The 15640-nt window shown below is 39.5% G+C and overlaps 1 protein-coding gene across 5 annotated transcripts in view; it reads right to left on the bottom strand.

Moving 5' to 3' along the window:
• DIP2A (disco interacting protein 2 homolog A) overlaps window positions 1–15640 on the bottom strand; it is an 88921-nt gene that overhangs the window by 11075 nt on the left and 62206 nt on the right. For 4 of the 5 annotated variants that reach the window (XM_015867746.2, XM_015867743.2, XM_015867745.2 and 1 more), the window contains 12 exons: window positions 11736–11872; window positions 10667–10747; window positions 10428–10555; window positions 9329–9443; window positions 8003–8204; window positions 7348–7457; window positions 7129–7209; window positions 4148–4271; window positions 3227–3348; window positions 2791–2902; window positions 2426–2535; window positions 1802–1932 (listed from right to left, as the gene is read on the bottom strand). In XM_015867746.2, coding sequence (XP_015723232.1) covers window positions 1802–1932; window positions 2426–2535; window positions 2791–2902; window positions 3227–3348; window positions 4148–4271; window positions 7129–7209; window positions 7348–7457; window positions 8003–8204; window positions 9329–9443; window positions 10428–10555; window positions 10667–10747; window positions 11736–11872 — 1453 coding nt within the window. Of the gene's footprint in view, window positions 1–1801; window positions 1933–2425; window positions 2536–2790; window positions 2903–3226; window positions 3349–4147; window positions 4272–7128; window positions 7210–7347; window positions 7458–8002; window positions 8205–8347; window positions 8436–9328; window positions 9444–10427; window positions 10556–10666; window positions 10748–11735; window positions 11873–15640 lie in introns of those variants that run through there. The other variant, XR_001556310.2, reaches the window with a different exon arrangement.

Below are 15640 nucleotides of genomic sequence, written 5' to 3'. Positions count from 1 at the left end.
GTTAGAAAGGAGTAACAAGTCTTTCAGGGTTTCCCAGCTAAAGCAAAGTACGCACAAAAAAGAACATACCAAATTTAACCATAAGAAAAGTGCAACTGCTCCACTAACTGCTTTAAAATACTGTAGGTCACCTCTGAAGCATTAAGGGCATTCACTTTCCCATTCACGTTGCTTCCCAATTACACACAAGTTCCAATTCCTTCTAGTAATGCCACCATCTTGCACTTTTCTGCCAAGTGAAATCTCAGGTATCTCAGTTCACGAGTGCTAAGAAGCAGAGCCAGAAAATGTTCATACGACTACTGACACCAAAAATGTGGTATTTTTTGAGACATTATTACAGTTACAGATTTTGGTTGACGAACTGAACATTATTATATTTTTCTTTGAGTTCAATGCATCTTCAACACATACATTGCATCACTCAAGTTTTTTACTGGAATTTTCCAACCTCTACCACAGGTCTGTCACTTTTGAAGTGTTCGTGTGAAATAATTGACTTGCTATCAGTTAATGTGTGTGGACAGAAAGTCCCATTCAGGATCACACCACCTTCTAGTATTTTTTTCTTAATATTATTTAGGCATTTCAAGACAGCAAACGCATGGCCATACAGTCTCAAAATACCACATGTTTTGTAGATCAGTTACTACTAAGAAAATCAGAAGCGCCCCTCTCTAACATAATATATTTACCTTAGTAACACCCCTCTCTATATGAATAATATAGTTTATGCTTAAAAAATAATTGCATCTCTAATTGTTTTTAACAAGTAGTTTGACACGATCACCATTTCACCCACGGAGAGTCAATGTATGTTTGCAGTGGGAGGTATAACGGCTTGGGTTCTTTTTATTGTATTTTATACAGTTTCTTTTTAATTTAAACATAAAACCATTCCATGATAGGACAGCCTCACAAAATTGGTGCTAGAAACAAAGCAACAACTCACATTAAACATGTATTACATTAACTCTTGTATAGAGGGCATCTCACTCACGAACTTTCATTCCTTAGAAGTATTTGTATACGTCCATACACAGATGCTGTTTCTCCCATCTCTGAGGTTTCTTCTCCTGCCACCCTGCCTCATTTTATGGACAGCATAAACTATCAAGTGCTACCAAAGGTAATTTTTTCTTGTCCTTCAGTCTACTCCCTTCCCAGTTTGGGACATTAGAGAGGGAAGAAGCAGGTTAATTACAGTAAATGTAACCTTCTGTTTATGAAATAACTTTTCATATTCAGTTTTCACATTTTCGGTGAGGCAGCTAAATGATTATATACCTAAACCTTCAGATTGCTTAAAGCAAATGGAACGTTTTAAAAGACCAGAAAACAAAGAACTTTGCTTCTGTGTAAGATTTATTGCATTGGAGCAGTTATCTGACTGAGTCAAGTCAGCTCTCATTCATTTTAAGTAATCCTAATTGCTTCCTTATTTATTATAGTATTTGTTATTTCATAATACCAATTCTGCAATCAATGCCTTAATTCTCTTGTTGAAAGACACAGTTTATCCTCAAAGAATTTAAAAGTATTTATTTAATCAAAGTGAAACAGACAACAAAGTCCCTTTGTTTTCCCCTTGAATTCTGTATTTAATTAATTACACTTGCACAACTGAAGTTACTCAAAAGTAACTGGCTGACTTAAATGACCAACAAATGTGTGCTGCTATGAAATACCTACAAAAAGTTAACAGCTTACTCCTACAGTCTCACCCACTGTAGGGTGGCTTCTACAGAAGTGAAGAGGAAGCCAAGGACAAGTGTGAAAACCTGTGATTCAAACAACATACCTGCACAAGCACCACAGTGCAAACCCCAAACCGCAGTAGGGGTCAAGGCAGATAGCAATCTGTCGTGAAGGGTACAGCTCACACTGTAGCTTTATAGAGCGACATAAGGCACTTGTAGCTGCATGCGACATCTGTAAGAGGAAATCAGACTCTCTTTTAGGACTTCTTTATAGAAAAGCATCGTGTTTAATAACTGACAGAACTGTTTGCTGTAGAGGATGTGGAAACAGGAAATCTTTTTTTTTATGCATCTTTCAAATAGGAAAGAGATACAAATCCACATTTTCAGGTTATTGATAAGTGACATCTGCCACGCAGCCAAATGATGTCAAATAACATCTACCAGCTCTGTGATAAACCACAAATGAAAGCATTTGTGAACCTCAGAGCAAACACCCTCTCATTAGTCTCCTCAAGGACTCCTCACATACAACCAGATAAGACTGAACACTTACAAAATGCATCATGCAAATGCAATGATGTCGTGCAAATCTTAAAATAAGTCTTTTAATGACCAAAATGATTCATTCTTATTTTTGTATTTATTCTCTGGCTGGAAAAATAAATGCAAATATGCCAATATTTAAGGAAATTAAAACAGCCATCTCCCTTCAGTTACTTTACCTTGACTCCTGCTAATATACCAGTGGTTGACACACTGAAGTCCAAATATGCCAACATATCTGGAGATGTAGGTCTGAAAATATTAGCCAGCTTCTTTTTAGGCATATCATCTATTTAAAATATATAAAAAGAGAAGGTATCAGATAATCAGTTTGGAAAGAGACAACGGGGCAACTGTTATCTTCACATCATTACAGCATTGTAGTATTTATAGCATTAACACTGGATGCTTCTACAGTTTCTGGACAGCTATGTCAATATAATGCAAGAGAGATTCATTCAATCAGACAGCTACAGTATAACAGGTGGAACAAGTCTCCAACCTATTGACATTTCCTGTTAGCTAGTGGGCAAACATTCTGTACCTGTATCCAAAATCGTGGGCCATGTCTTAATATCTACAGCTGCTGCAGCTTCCTTGGATTTCAGCAGTTTCGTTATCACTTGTGTGGTGAGTATACATGCAGACTTACTGACCTGAAAACCAACCAGCCAAACAAAAACACTGAAACTACTTATAAACTCAGCAAATTCATATCTATCTGAAGAAGAAAACTGGTAAGCTGAATACATGAAGAAAAACAGCAGAAGCAAAGCAATATAATTTACAACAGCAGAAATGGTATTTTAAACTAGTTAAAAAAGAAAAGTAATTACTGCCCCAGTCACTGCACACTAATTTTTCTTTTCTAGCTTGTTTTACATTGTCAGTGGCAAAATAACTCACCTGGCAATGTCACTACCTGCACCAACTGGCCTATGCCCACCAGAAGCATTGAAACAGAAGTGCCTTACACATACCTCTACGATCATTCGCACAGTGGGCAGAGTAGCAGTGAGGCTCTGAGCATGAGGTGGTCTCACGGTCACAGGGATGCAGCCAGCATACAAACAGCCATAGAAAGTTGCTATCAAGTCCACTCCTGTAGAAATTATTTGTGAAACAAATGCAATGTCCTCAGAACAAAAGGCCAAATCCTTTCATCAAAATAAAAATATGCTCTGAAAAGCTTAATTAAGATGTAAGTACTTGTCACAAAGGTCTGTTAATAGGCCGTTCTTGGTCCTGCCCAGTTCTGTAAATTAAAATAGTTTGCATTTGAGAGTTAGCAAGAAGTACTTAAAGTCTACAAACTTTGAATTTGTAGGAATTTATTTTCATGGATAGGTAGCATAAAGAAAGTAGTTAAACAGAATAGGGTACTGGAAGGTACAGTTACTGAAGAAGACACAGAATCTTCTAAAAGGCATTTCCTCACATTTTAACTACAGAATATGCAGTCATTCTGTTTTCACAGAACGTTACTTTTTCTTGAAGTATGCTCATAAATACACAGTAATAATGCAAGTCTGAGGTCCTAACTTCATGTTTGAAGTCATTCAGAAAAGAACAGGTGCTCATGAAGAAGATCAGCACTGACAACACTCATCTAACTATCCAACTACATTTTTATTCCATCCTCTGAATTGGAAATCCAGAATTTTACACCCTGACCAAACAAATGTTGCATAATTGTCCAGACATCCAGAGTGGTTACATCAAATGTTTGGTAAATTCAGTTTGCCATTTGGAGAAGCAGTTTAGTAGAAAAAGACGAATTCTCTTCCTTGAAATACTAAGTCATTGCCATATGCCACGATATTAAGTGGATGTTGGAAGGCTTTGCCTTGGCCAAGAGCTGTTGCTTTCCTTGTGATTTTTGCTGTTTAGTATTGCCTTACCTGGAGGATAAACCAGGGCTACATGGTCACCAACATTCAGTCGTCCCTTCTCCATTAGTGCAACTGCCACTCTCTCTGCTCTCTTGTGCAGCTGCATGCACGATGCAGTGCTAGCTACAGTGCCCTGCACACAACAGAGGCAACTTCAGGAAACTCTCCAGAAAACTTTGCAGGGAACATTTTCAGCACTGAATAAAGTACATGCTACAGACATCGTATTTTCTTCTCTTTGCAGCTATTTTAACAACACAGCAAATGGATCTAAAGACTCTGTCAAAATATGCCTGATGTTTTGCAAACCATTCTGCTGGCCACGTGAACTTTTAACATCGTAGAGAACTTTACACATACTATCTTGCCATCAGACGGCAAAGCAATTTTTAAATTTATCCAATATTGCAAAATTAACACCTTGCAAATGTTTAACATTTAAAGTCCAAGGAACCAAAAAAACAGCCATAAAGTTTGAGCAGCAAGTGAAGAACTGCATGAGCTTTGTTTCATTCCAGAGCGTGAGGGTGGGTTAGAGAAAGCTATCAATCAATCAATCAATCAATCAATCATTTTTCAACCTGTTGGTGCTATGCTGATTATGGTGCTTTCTCATCATTCAACAGTTTCTTATTCTGTTTCCACATCTCCTACTACCTTCTCGGCAGATTGGTAATGACTGTAAATATTATCATTCTATCATGTGGAAAAGAGGAAGAAAGGAACCCACATAATCAGTTTCAGAGTTGTTGGTCCAAACCAACGTCTACACTAAGCATTCAGATATTGTGCACACAGCAGAGCCCACAGATTTCTGCTCTGATGGAACTTAACTAGACCACCAACCTTAATGGTGTCTCTAAACTCACAACAAAATAATAAATAACAAGCACAAAATCTTGTTTAACCACAGAGCTTCTAGAACATAACGATAGCTGGTATGCACTTGCCAAAAACCTCAAATGAAAAGCAATTAAATTCTTCTTCTTCTGAGGTATTCCCAAAATGGCATGGAGTTTACTAAAGGCTTCACCTAGTTTTTCGCATGAAGAATGAAAAGACCCTTTTGCCACCCGGTCTAGGAAATGGCGCCTTACCCTCAAAGCTGTAAGGTTAGGATATATGTCTGCTTCTGAGACTAAACTTTGACTCAAGAAAAAGTGATGGGACAACCACATCAGAAGGAAAAAGAGACTGAATCAAGCCTCCCACCACACAGACAAGGACCATCACAGCAAATTTCTATTACATAAGTACTCAGTTTCAAGTCCAAGACAAGGTGCTCAAGCTGTCAAATCCAAAGCTTAGTCTGATGCAGGTACTGACACCCTGCTCAGTTTTACTAAGGAAACTTGTTAAAGAGCAAGACTGCAAGCTGGAGGCATGCACAGTAAGAACAGTAAAATTAGGTGAGTGTGTTGCTGAGATGGGAACATTCACAGCTGAAGGACTTGGCAAAGAAATACTGACATGAAAAAGTATAAAATTGAAGAGTTTCTCATGGGGACTGGTAAAAACACTGACGTTTAGCACTGCAAGCTTATTAGACTTAGCTATTCAAGGCATGTGTTCACCAGGAGATAATTTCTTTGTGTTTAAATTCTGTACTGCCTTTTTTTCAGTCTCCTTGTTAAAGGTAAAATCTGCCTGAACAAAATGACCTAGAAAGGGGCTTCTCCATACTAGAAAACTTCCCTCTTTACCATGAAAGATATAAAGATACTAAGTGCCATATAAATTATATGGCACTTAAACATAACAAAACAGTTTTGTCTGCAAAAGGAGGTCTCAAGAGACAAGTCAGAACCTTAAAACATGCCCTAAACCATTCTGCTTGCCTGAATGAAACAGTCAAACTCCTTACTTCCAAAACCTCACTTACCAAATCCCTTACTTTCCCACATTGCTGCTATACCTTCCGAAAACCCATTTGACATCTCACTGTGATACAGTACAGCACAAGTGTAGATTGATGTAGACCAACATGCTCTAGTGCCTCGCCACCCTTACTGTAAAAAACTTCTTCCTTCTATCCAATCTAAATTTCCCCTCTTTCCGTGTGAAGCCATTTCCTCTTGTCCTGCCACAACAGACCCTTCTAAAGAGTCTGTCCCCTTCTTATAGCCTTTGAAAGGCTGCTCTCATGTCTCCCTTTTCTCCACGCTGAACAGCCCCAGCTCTCAGAGCCATTCCTCGTAGGAAGGTGCTCCATCCCTTGTAGTATTTTTGTGGCCCTCCTCTGCAGGTGCTCCAACAGGTACGTGTCTCTCCTGTACTGAGGACTCCACATGTGGATGCAGTACTTCAGGTGAGGTCACACAGCACAGAATAGAGGGGCAGATCCCCTCCCTTGCCCTGCTGGCTGTGCTGCTTTGGATGCAGCCCAGGATATGGTTGGCTTTCTAGCCTGTGAGGACACACTGCCGGCTCATGTCCAGCTGCCATCCACCAGTATTCTCAAGACTTTTACAGCATGCTTTTGATGCCCAGCTGGTACTGACAGCAGGGCGTGCCATGACCCAAGTGCAAGACATTGCATTTGGCACTGTTGAATCTCATGAAGTTTTCCTGGGCTCACTGCTTGAGCCTGTCTAGGTCCCTCAGGATGGATATGTTGGCTGCACCTCACAGCTTGGTGTCATCCACAAACTTGCTGAGGGTGCACTCAATTCCACTGTCAGTGTCACTGATGAAGATATTAAAGAACACTGGTCCCAGTACTGACCCCAGAGGAACATCACTTGTCACTGATCTGTTCTGAAGCCAGAAATGCAGAATGTATGATACAATTCCAGATACAGACTACAATTCCAGATGTAGAAGAATTAACACTACTTGCTAAATAGCAATGATTTAAGTTCAATTCAAAATCATGACATCAAAATAACTTAAAGCATTCTAGGAAAAAGAATTCTAGATGCTATTTTCTTAGAATCCAGACAACAGTTTGCTGACCTTGATCTCAAAATAAGATGTAACCTGCATCTCACCTTGGAATTTAATAGCAGGAAGAGGGGATGATCTGGAGTTGTCTGAGCTCGCCACTGAAGAACATCTGCTAAATACAGGAACTGAAAAAGATGGATTGAAAACAGTAAGGTTTATTAAAAATGCCCCATGCTTAGTTTCAGCAGAATACCATGACTCTTCTTTGCTTGCTTGGAAGAAACCAATTCAAATGTTTAATATTGCTTGGACACTTGTGTTACCTTTCTTGCCTGATCGTTATCCTCCAGCTGGGTAACATCCCTCCCTGAGGCTTGTGCAATTCTCTTTCCAGCAACAAGGTTTCCTACTATCATTGAAGCAGGACCAACATCTGCATTCAAAAAAAAAAAAAGTGGAAAATGAGAAAAATAAAATATAAGGAACACACAGTTATCAACAATTCATTCTGCACATTACTTCAAAATCCACATGGAATATAGATAGGAAAAGATGGAAAGTAAAAAGAAAGATAATATTCTACAGAAAAAGAGAGAGGAGGATAACGTGGCACACTAAACCAGCCTAGTACTCTTTCAGTAAACTGTGGTCTATTTGCACTCCAGTTTTCCTGCAAGAGCTGCAGCATGGATGAGGACTGTCTTTGCAAACTGGCCAGCACAGGGACAATTTACTATATAGCTATGGACTCATGAAATTGGTACATGCTGGCTGCCCTTGCATTACATGGGATTAAAGGCAGACAATAACATCCTCGCACTGAGCACAGGGCTGCTCTGACAAAACCACTAGTTCTGCTAACTTAGGCATTATACAGCCATCCAATATGCAAGGCCCTGAGCTGTCACACCGCCACTGGGGCATTCTCTACATGTGCTGCCAGAAAGAGACATGCAGATCATGTTCTGGTTGACTCACCTGGTTGTTTCTGTCGAGGCTTAGGCAAGTTAGTAACACAAGTATGTGGGCACATTAAGACATTACAAGGGTGCAGTGCACCCTCTAAAAAGCGCTGCTTCGTTTCTGAAATGTGAATTCCTCCAAGTGGTGCTTTTGGCAAAGTGTTGGCTGGCACCAAGGCAAGACAGTAGACGCCCACTTGGTGAATGCTATCAATTGCCTTGATAGAGAAGAAAAAAAATACAATGCACACTGTCAGCTGGGATGCAGATAAAGCAAGAATTAGAATTCAAGTCACTTAATAACATTAAAATTTTTACTTGCACCACAATTTGCAAATAAAGGGTCCAATTCTGCACTCACTGAACTCATAGAAGTTGTGCCATGACTTCAATGGGAGCAGGAGCAGACCCAGGACTTTGGCTTGTGCACTCTATCAAGGGGATGCCACCTGCACATCAGGGATTAGGAAAATCTCTTAAAAGTGGGCAAAAAGTGCAGAGATTTTAAAAAGCCAAAACTATATCACAGCAAATTTATTATGTATGGCACAATCACAGAAGCGCAGTAGAACATAAAACCGCAAAAACAGGAAGGAAAACATCCTGCTGTCTAAAACTTGATCGTCTCTTTTAGCTAAGACACCTCTTAAAACAGAAACGATATTTTCTCATGAGAAAAGCACCTTATTACCAGGTATTCCCTTCCAAAAAATTACAAAACTGAAACTGGACAGAAACCATAATTACTGTCTTACACTTATGAGGTCTCTTTACTTAAGTTTCTCTCTGGCCGTCCCAACATTTGTTCCCCCTACAGCCTTCTTCCAAAAGAAGACCCTCACTTTTCACTTCCATATGACTGCTCAATTCATTCCCAAATCCTTAAATGCAGCTATGAGTACTCTCCTCCTCTCTGCCCCACCAGAGAAGCACAATGCATAAAGCAAGGCAAAAAAGATCCAATGCTTACCACTGGTGATCTACAATAAGGATGTTAGTGACTTAGATTTTAGCATCTGTTTTGATACTCAACACTAAATACCCTTAAACTTTTTCAGGCTTAACTCTCCCAGCCAGTATGAAATTGGTAGATATATGTAGAATTAAAACAAACAGAAACTATCACTGTAGTAATATTAAGTTCAAAACCATTCTGAAACAAAGTCTTACTTTTTACAGATTTTTTGTTAACTGTCAGCTCTGAAATATATTCAGCAGTCAGCTTATCGTTAACTCTAGTTACACTGGAAGATTTTTCCTATGGAAAACAGATGCTTTAAGATTCTCATCTCATACATCAGCCTTATTCACCTGGAAAGAGAGAAAGGACAGATCTGACTACCTGTAGAACCCTGCTCATCCACTGAAAACTATCTTCCTCTGATGCATCAGGGCGCTGCTCTGCAACAAGCACTATTCGATCATCATGCAAAACCGTCACAGAAAAAACTGCTATCCTGTAAGGCAAAGGACAGAAGAATGATGAGATGCAACATATGATGAACATAGCATGGATTATTATAACATGGAAATGACTGTAGTCTTCAGTAGCAGTGCTTCAGTGCATACAAGCATCCTTCATGCCACATCACCACAAAACTGCTCATTCAGAACAAATGCAGGTTCATTTCTGTCACATATTTACGGTGGAGGGCTAAGTGATGCTACAGTCACCAGTGTGTTTAACACAGGCAGATTCCATACATGTGGGGTCTGTGCAAGTCTTCCCTATTTAACTCCATCATGTACACTAAACTTCTTGCTTCTACACACTTTATTTCCCTTGTCAGATAACAACTGTGCTAAATTAGCAGCATATGCACTGAAAATGCTTTCTCCCCTCTGTAAATTAGTTTTAGGCCTGCAGCTTCTTGGAAAGAATATAAATCATGTCTTAACTAGGTACTGCCATTATTTTTATGATAAGTGAATTAAACTAGCAATGCAGAAACAAAGAAAGCTGGACTTTGTAATGGTAACAGTTCTACATCATCACCGCAGCTGCAAAAGAAAAATACCTGAACTTAATGAAAAGCTGACAGGCTACTGATACAGCATGTACACTCCCTGAAACTCCTTGAGCTGTCTCGACATTTCTACTTTGTTCTTTAGAACATGCTTCAAAGGTCTTACCTAGGCCACTCTGCGTGACAGTGCTCAAGGGGACAAAGGGGAGATATATTTTATATTCCCAGTCAAGACTAATTTGACTTTCTCAAGAGAAGTTTTAAAAGGAGTTTTAAACACACACTTAAAATTAGCAGGGATGGTCAAATTCTTATTTGGCATTACTACAATCTCATATCACCTTTCCTGCACAGGACATTTGAAAAAATTAACGAGCAGAACTCCCACATAGACTATATTGCTTCATTGTTGTTTGAGGGTGAACAGAAGTAACGCTGTTCAATCAGTGCTTGTGAAGTTTTTAATATACTCACCTTCCCCGGTAGACGAATTTCATTGGTTCTACTGCCAATGCTGTGGCTACCACATCATCTGCATTGTGTCTGCGACCACTAACTGTTATTAGGCCATCCAATTTTCCTACCACAAACACCAGATAGTCCTGAAATGAAGACAAGATTAGAAAGAGAGGAGAAATAACCTCCCAACTCCTCTGTCACTCAGAGCAGAGTGTCAGGACAAAGCGAGGCCAAGGTTGCTCATTCACACTTACAGGACCCACGAAGCCAAGAAGTCCCGTTCTTGTAAAGGGCTGATCTGAAACAGGCACACCAGTGGCTGTCACTGGAATGGCCTGAAAGAACACAGAATAAATATTCAGAAAATCAGTTAAAATACTACCTGCCTCTGTATCACTTCAGCTCTATGACTAGTTGAAAAACTACCTGATGACAGCATTTACTACCATGTGAAATATGTGCAGCTTTTTGAATAATGCAGAATATGTCAGTTCATCCAACCCAGAATTTCCTTGCCTTTTTTTCCCTTCGCCCCTCCAGTACATCAGGATTCTGGCTGGTGTTCTCACTAGTTAAAGACAGTGCTGACAGCCGAGGTTTTAAACATGCAAACTGACAGAAAGAGCTTTCTCAAAATGAAGTCTAAGGCCAGCATTTCTCTCACCTAGCTTAAAATTCCACGCTTTAGCCAAGACTCCAAATTGCTGCCCACTGCAATACTACTGGCCAGTGTGACTACTAAAGAACTTCTTTTCCTTTCTAGCTAGAAAAGGGAAACTTGAAACTGGGACAGCATTGAGAGTTAAAATCCAGGCAGCAAGAATGATTTTGTTTTCGTTTGACAAACTATAAGGATTATGACTCATATCCCTGTTAACTCTTCTTTCATAGAGCTAGGACCAAAATTTCACATATTCAGACTCTTACCATTCAAAACATTACAGCAAACAAACACCAGAGTTCACTTTTAAGAATGACACACCATTTACAATAAACAAGAGAAGCTTCTTCAAGTAATTTATAACTGCATATTGATTGTATGAAGATCACAAATATTAAACTAATTTCTAACTTTCTGTCCCAACTGTGCAACACTGAATTGTCTACAGGCAACTTTACATAAGACTGATGGGTTAATACGGGAGTAAGATGAAATCAATCACCAACACTGATAGAACATGGGACTGCAGAATGTAGAGACAGCTGACATGTTCTGACATGAAGAATAATAGACAGTAAGTTATAAGAAATAAAAAGTATTGGAAACAAAAGTTTGCAAGAAGAAATGCTGGAGGTACAACACTGCATAGGAAAAAAACAAACCTCAAACACATTTTTGGTGATTCCAACAAGGCCAAAATAAGCCATTCCAGTTGCACCTGAATTCACACATATTTCTCCAACTTCATCGGCTTTACACAGGTAAGGAGTCCCATCCACCTTCACAACACACACATTAGCTAAGGGGAAAAAGAGAAGACAGAATCATAGCATTCCTACACTTCAGCAGCTGATACAGAAGTTACACGGCTACTGCTAGGCAGGCAAAGATTTTAGTACCAATTAACTATCTGCTACAGCAATAAACACAACATGAAAGTGAGCTCTATCTTTCTGACAGCAATGTGCTCTGAAAGGTTTGAAAGGTACAAATTTGCAAACATTTTGTTTGTTTGTTTGACTATAGTGCTTCACAGCCTGCATTTAAGCTGCAAGAGAACAGTAGCAGTTGGTTTTCAATATGAAGGCTGATGGCTTGATCAAATTAAAGCCTACATGAGATTCAAGATGAAAGATGAAAAGACACTAATTACACACACACCATTCCTTTTATGTTATTAGTACACACTCTGGTATTCATAGTATCACCCCTTAACTTAAGTGAGAAATGCACTAGAAATCCACAGAAAATCAAATTGAATACTACACTGATCTTTGCTCTGGCCATTGGTTATATTTGTCTCCTGAAACAGTCTTCAGAGGCTTATCTGGCTAAGCAGACTCCTTGCTTACAGACTATGGATTCAACTTTTTCCATCCCCAAAGGGGAAGGAAAAAGAACAGAAAGGGAGAAGGCACATGAGAATAAGGAAGTTCAGCTTAGCATTTACAAGATTAAAAATAAACCAAAAAGGGTATTTGAGTCAATGCAAAATGAACAGAGCCTCTGATCATGCCTTAATTTTCTGAAATTTATTTAGTTGGTACATTTCTATCAAGACCACTTGAATATTTTAGCCAACAACAGCCATTATGAAGGAGCGTACTACTGTATTCCAATTTAGCCAGTCTTAATTGACACAGATAGCTCTCAGTTTTCCACAGTTCAACTAGTACAAAGGGAAAGCATAAATGGAATGTGGCACATTGCATCTGAAACCAATATATGATACAGCCAGTTTTGCTGCAGGTGTTGACAAAGACCTCTGCTTGTCTTCTGTTGGAAACAACTTATGTCTGAGTAGGAAACACAATAAATCACCCTACTAATAAATCAACCTCCAGATTATCTATGAGAACAACAAATATTTATTAACAGAGTTTGGGACACTGACATGCTAAACTTTTTTGGCAAAATAAAGAGACTATACTCCCTGTCTAGCACAAGTCCGAGTCCAAAATAGACCCAACAGTTTTAGCTGCTGAAAACTGATGTGAAATAGAAGGCTAGAATTAAATACACAGTATAAGCTAGCAGTTTATGATTTACTCATGTAGAAAAACACATTTTGCAATTTAGGAGCAGAAACATTAAAAAAGACAAATTCAAGCAGATACTTTCTTACCACAGGAAATAGTTTGACAATCTTAGAACTCTGTATGTAATGCTTAAATAACAACGCATATGGAAGTATAATTAGTTGGGGATAGTGTGACAGCTTGTAGGCAATGCTGCAAACCCTCAACTCATTCACAAACATGGAAAAAACATTGGATGATCCTGCAGTTTTGCAATGATGCTCCATTCATGAAGCCCAAGGATAATCCTATCACCCTAATCAAGTCAAAAAAAATACTCACCAGTAACCAATGCATGATATAGGTAGTCTACACATACATTCTAACAGCAGGCATAGTTCTGCCCTGCCATGTGTTACTGCAAGGTTTTCCTTTTGCAGTATCTGTAGAGCCTGTAATCTTGCTTCTCCTTCTTTTCCTGCTTCATGTGTGATATACAAGAGAATGCATCTACCACCATTTCAGGCTCTCAACAGCATCGCATCTGAAAAAGAATTAGAGAGAAGGAAAAGGCAGATGGGGCAGGAATGTACATGTGGACTACACATCATGAAGAATACTGATTACAGGGTAGGAAAATTTTCTTTCTTCAAATGAGTCCACATGTACATTCTTACAGATGATGACTTTCAGTAGTCAGCCCTGCCACAAGATTTTTGGCAGAGGATGAGAATCCTATTGTGCAAACAAATGTCTGCACCAATGCCCTACCAAAGACTGGATTCAGCTTTGAATATTTCAAGGACAGCACCACATGAACGTGAGAAGAACATCACAGGTGTGCAACAGCAGATGGCTAGCACAGAAATCTGTTGCTACCAGTTGCCTGACGGTTGTTAGAGAGTGCTCTCATTTCACTTTCATGCTCTCACAGCAGATTGTTACTGTGTGCCAAAAGTGGAATTCTAAGGTCTTCTTGTAGGGAGTGAGTCTTCCTGGAAGGCCTGGGCCCATGAGAATAACAAGAAGGCCCTCCTAGCACTGTGGCTTTTCTAGAAGCAGGAAGCCTCAGGAGAAACACCAAAAGGCTGGGATAAAAACACCCCTACCACCACTGGAGAAGATACCTGCAGGGAATCCAGAAAAACCAAACCCTCAAAGAAAACAGCATATTAGCATATATGCTCAATAGAGAGATCTGATTCCCCATTCTTCTAGGGAGAATGTTAAGCAAGAGCATTCATAGACTAGGATGAATCTACACTGTAGAGGTGGTCACACAGGCATCCAGAGCGCAACATTTAAATTTGAAGACAACATCTCATCACAATTGTACCCACTGCTAAAGAATTTCAGAAGTGGTTCTGCAGCAGGAGGCCATCTAATGCCATAACGTGGCAGACTGAAGACAAACAGAACACAGAACTGACCGCTGCAATAAATTCTGAGAACTAACATAGATTACGATACTGCTTTTTCATCTTCTCAGTCTCAGGAATACAATCATCACAAACGTCTTCTAAGAAATCCTTTCACAAACCAGGTATTGAGATAAATGAACTAACTTCCTCCACAGTGAAGAGGCATCCTCCAGCATGCAGAAACATGCTACCAGAGACAGAGATGTCCACAAATGGAAGTATGCATCCTGTTCATCTTGCAGAAGCTTAAGATCTGTCTCAAACCTATACATTTCTACTCAAGTGTAAGGAAGTAAGTACTACAACCCTTTTTCTGTGAATCAGATATGATTAGGAGATACAGGAATATAGATCATCTGGATTAGAGAGGGTTATTTTGCTGTCAGAATGAGAAGGATGGAAACTGTAAGTCGGGAAGAGAGGCAAAATTTAACCTGGTTAAGTCCCCTCAAGCATCCATATCCTTGCATAAGGTATAACAGTGTTCCAAGATGATAGGTGACACTGACAATTACATTCCAGCTGAGGGGGAAGTAGGAGGTCTGGACTACCATCCTTACCAGCCCAATTTGAAATAAAAAAAGAAAATTAAAAAAGAATTGAAGGCCCTTATGAACCAACCATTGCCTCTTATCAAGGCTGGCTCCCAGACAGAAAAACATGCAAAACAGCCCTAGCTTTTCAACAGGTGAGAGAAAACACAGTAACTCCCAGGAACCAGAGAAGCTTCCAGCAAAATGCATCCTAGGTTCTATTTCATGAATTCCCATGCTGCCTTTCATGGGAACATTCTTCATGGATGTTTGCTTCTGTGGTGGCTCTTGTGATTGGCATTCACAGTTGATAATGGAAGTGAACAGCCAAGGCAACATGGCATCAAGAATGGTCTATGGGTTAAACAGTAGTGACATAAGGCATTATGCTGGTGCTAAGGGCTCCATGTTATTTGTTGATTAAGATCCTTAGAGTAGATGGACTTCTGGTTTTCAGTACAATTAGGAAGGTCTGAAGATCAGGAGACAGAAGTGGATTCTTTATATCCATTACCTTTTAAACAGCTGGTTCCTGAATGAAGTCCACCTGGGATCTTCAAGGGTCTTCTTGTCTCCTTTCTTAGAAATCATAGAG

The sequence above is a fragment of the Coturnix japonica genome, chromosome 7 (assembly GCF_001577835.2).
Source record: "Coturnix japonica isolate 7356 chromosome 7, Coturnix japonica 2.1, whole genome shotgun sequence".
In the NCBI taxonomy this organism is placed as follows: domain Eukaryota; kingdom Metazoa; phylum Chordata; class Aves; order Galliformes; family Phasianidae; genus Coturnix; species Coturnix japonica.
Note: the sequence above shows the minus strand (reverse complement) of the source record. Positions and strands in the feature narration are given on the sequence as shown.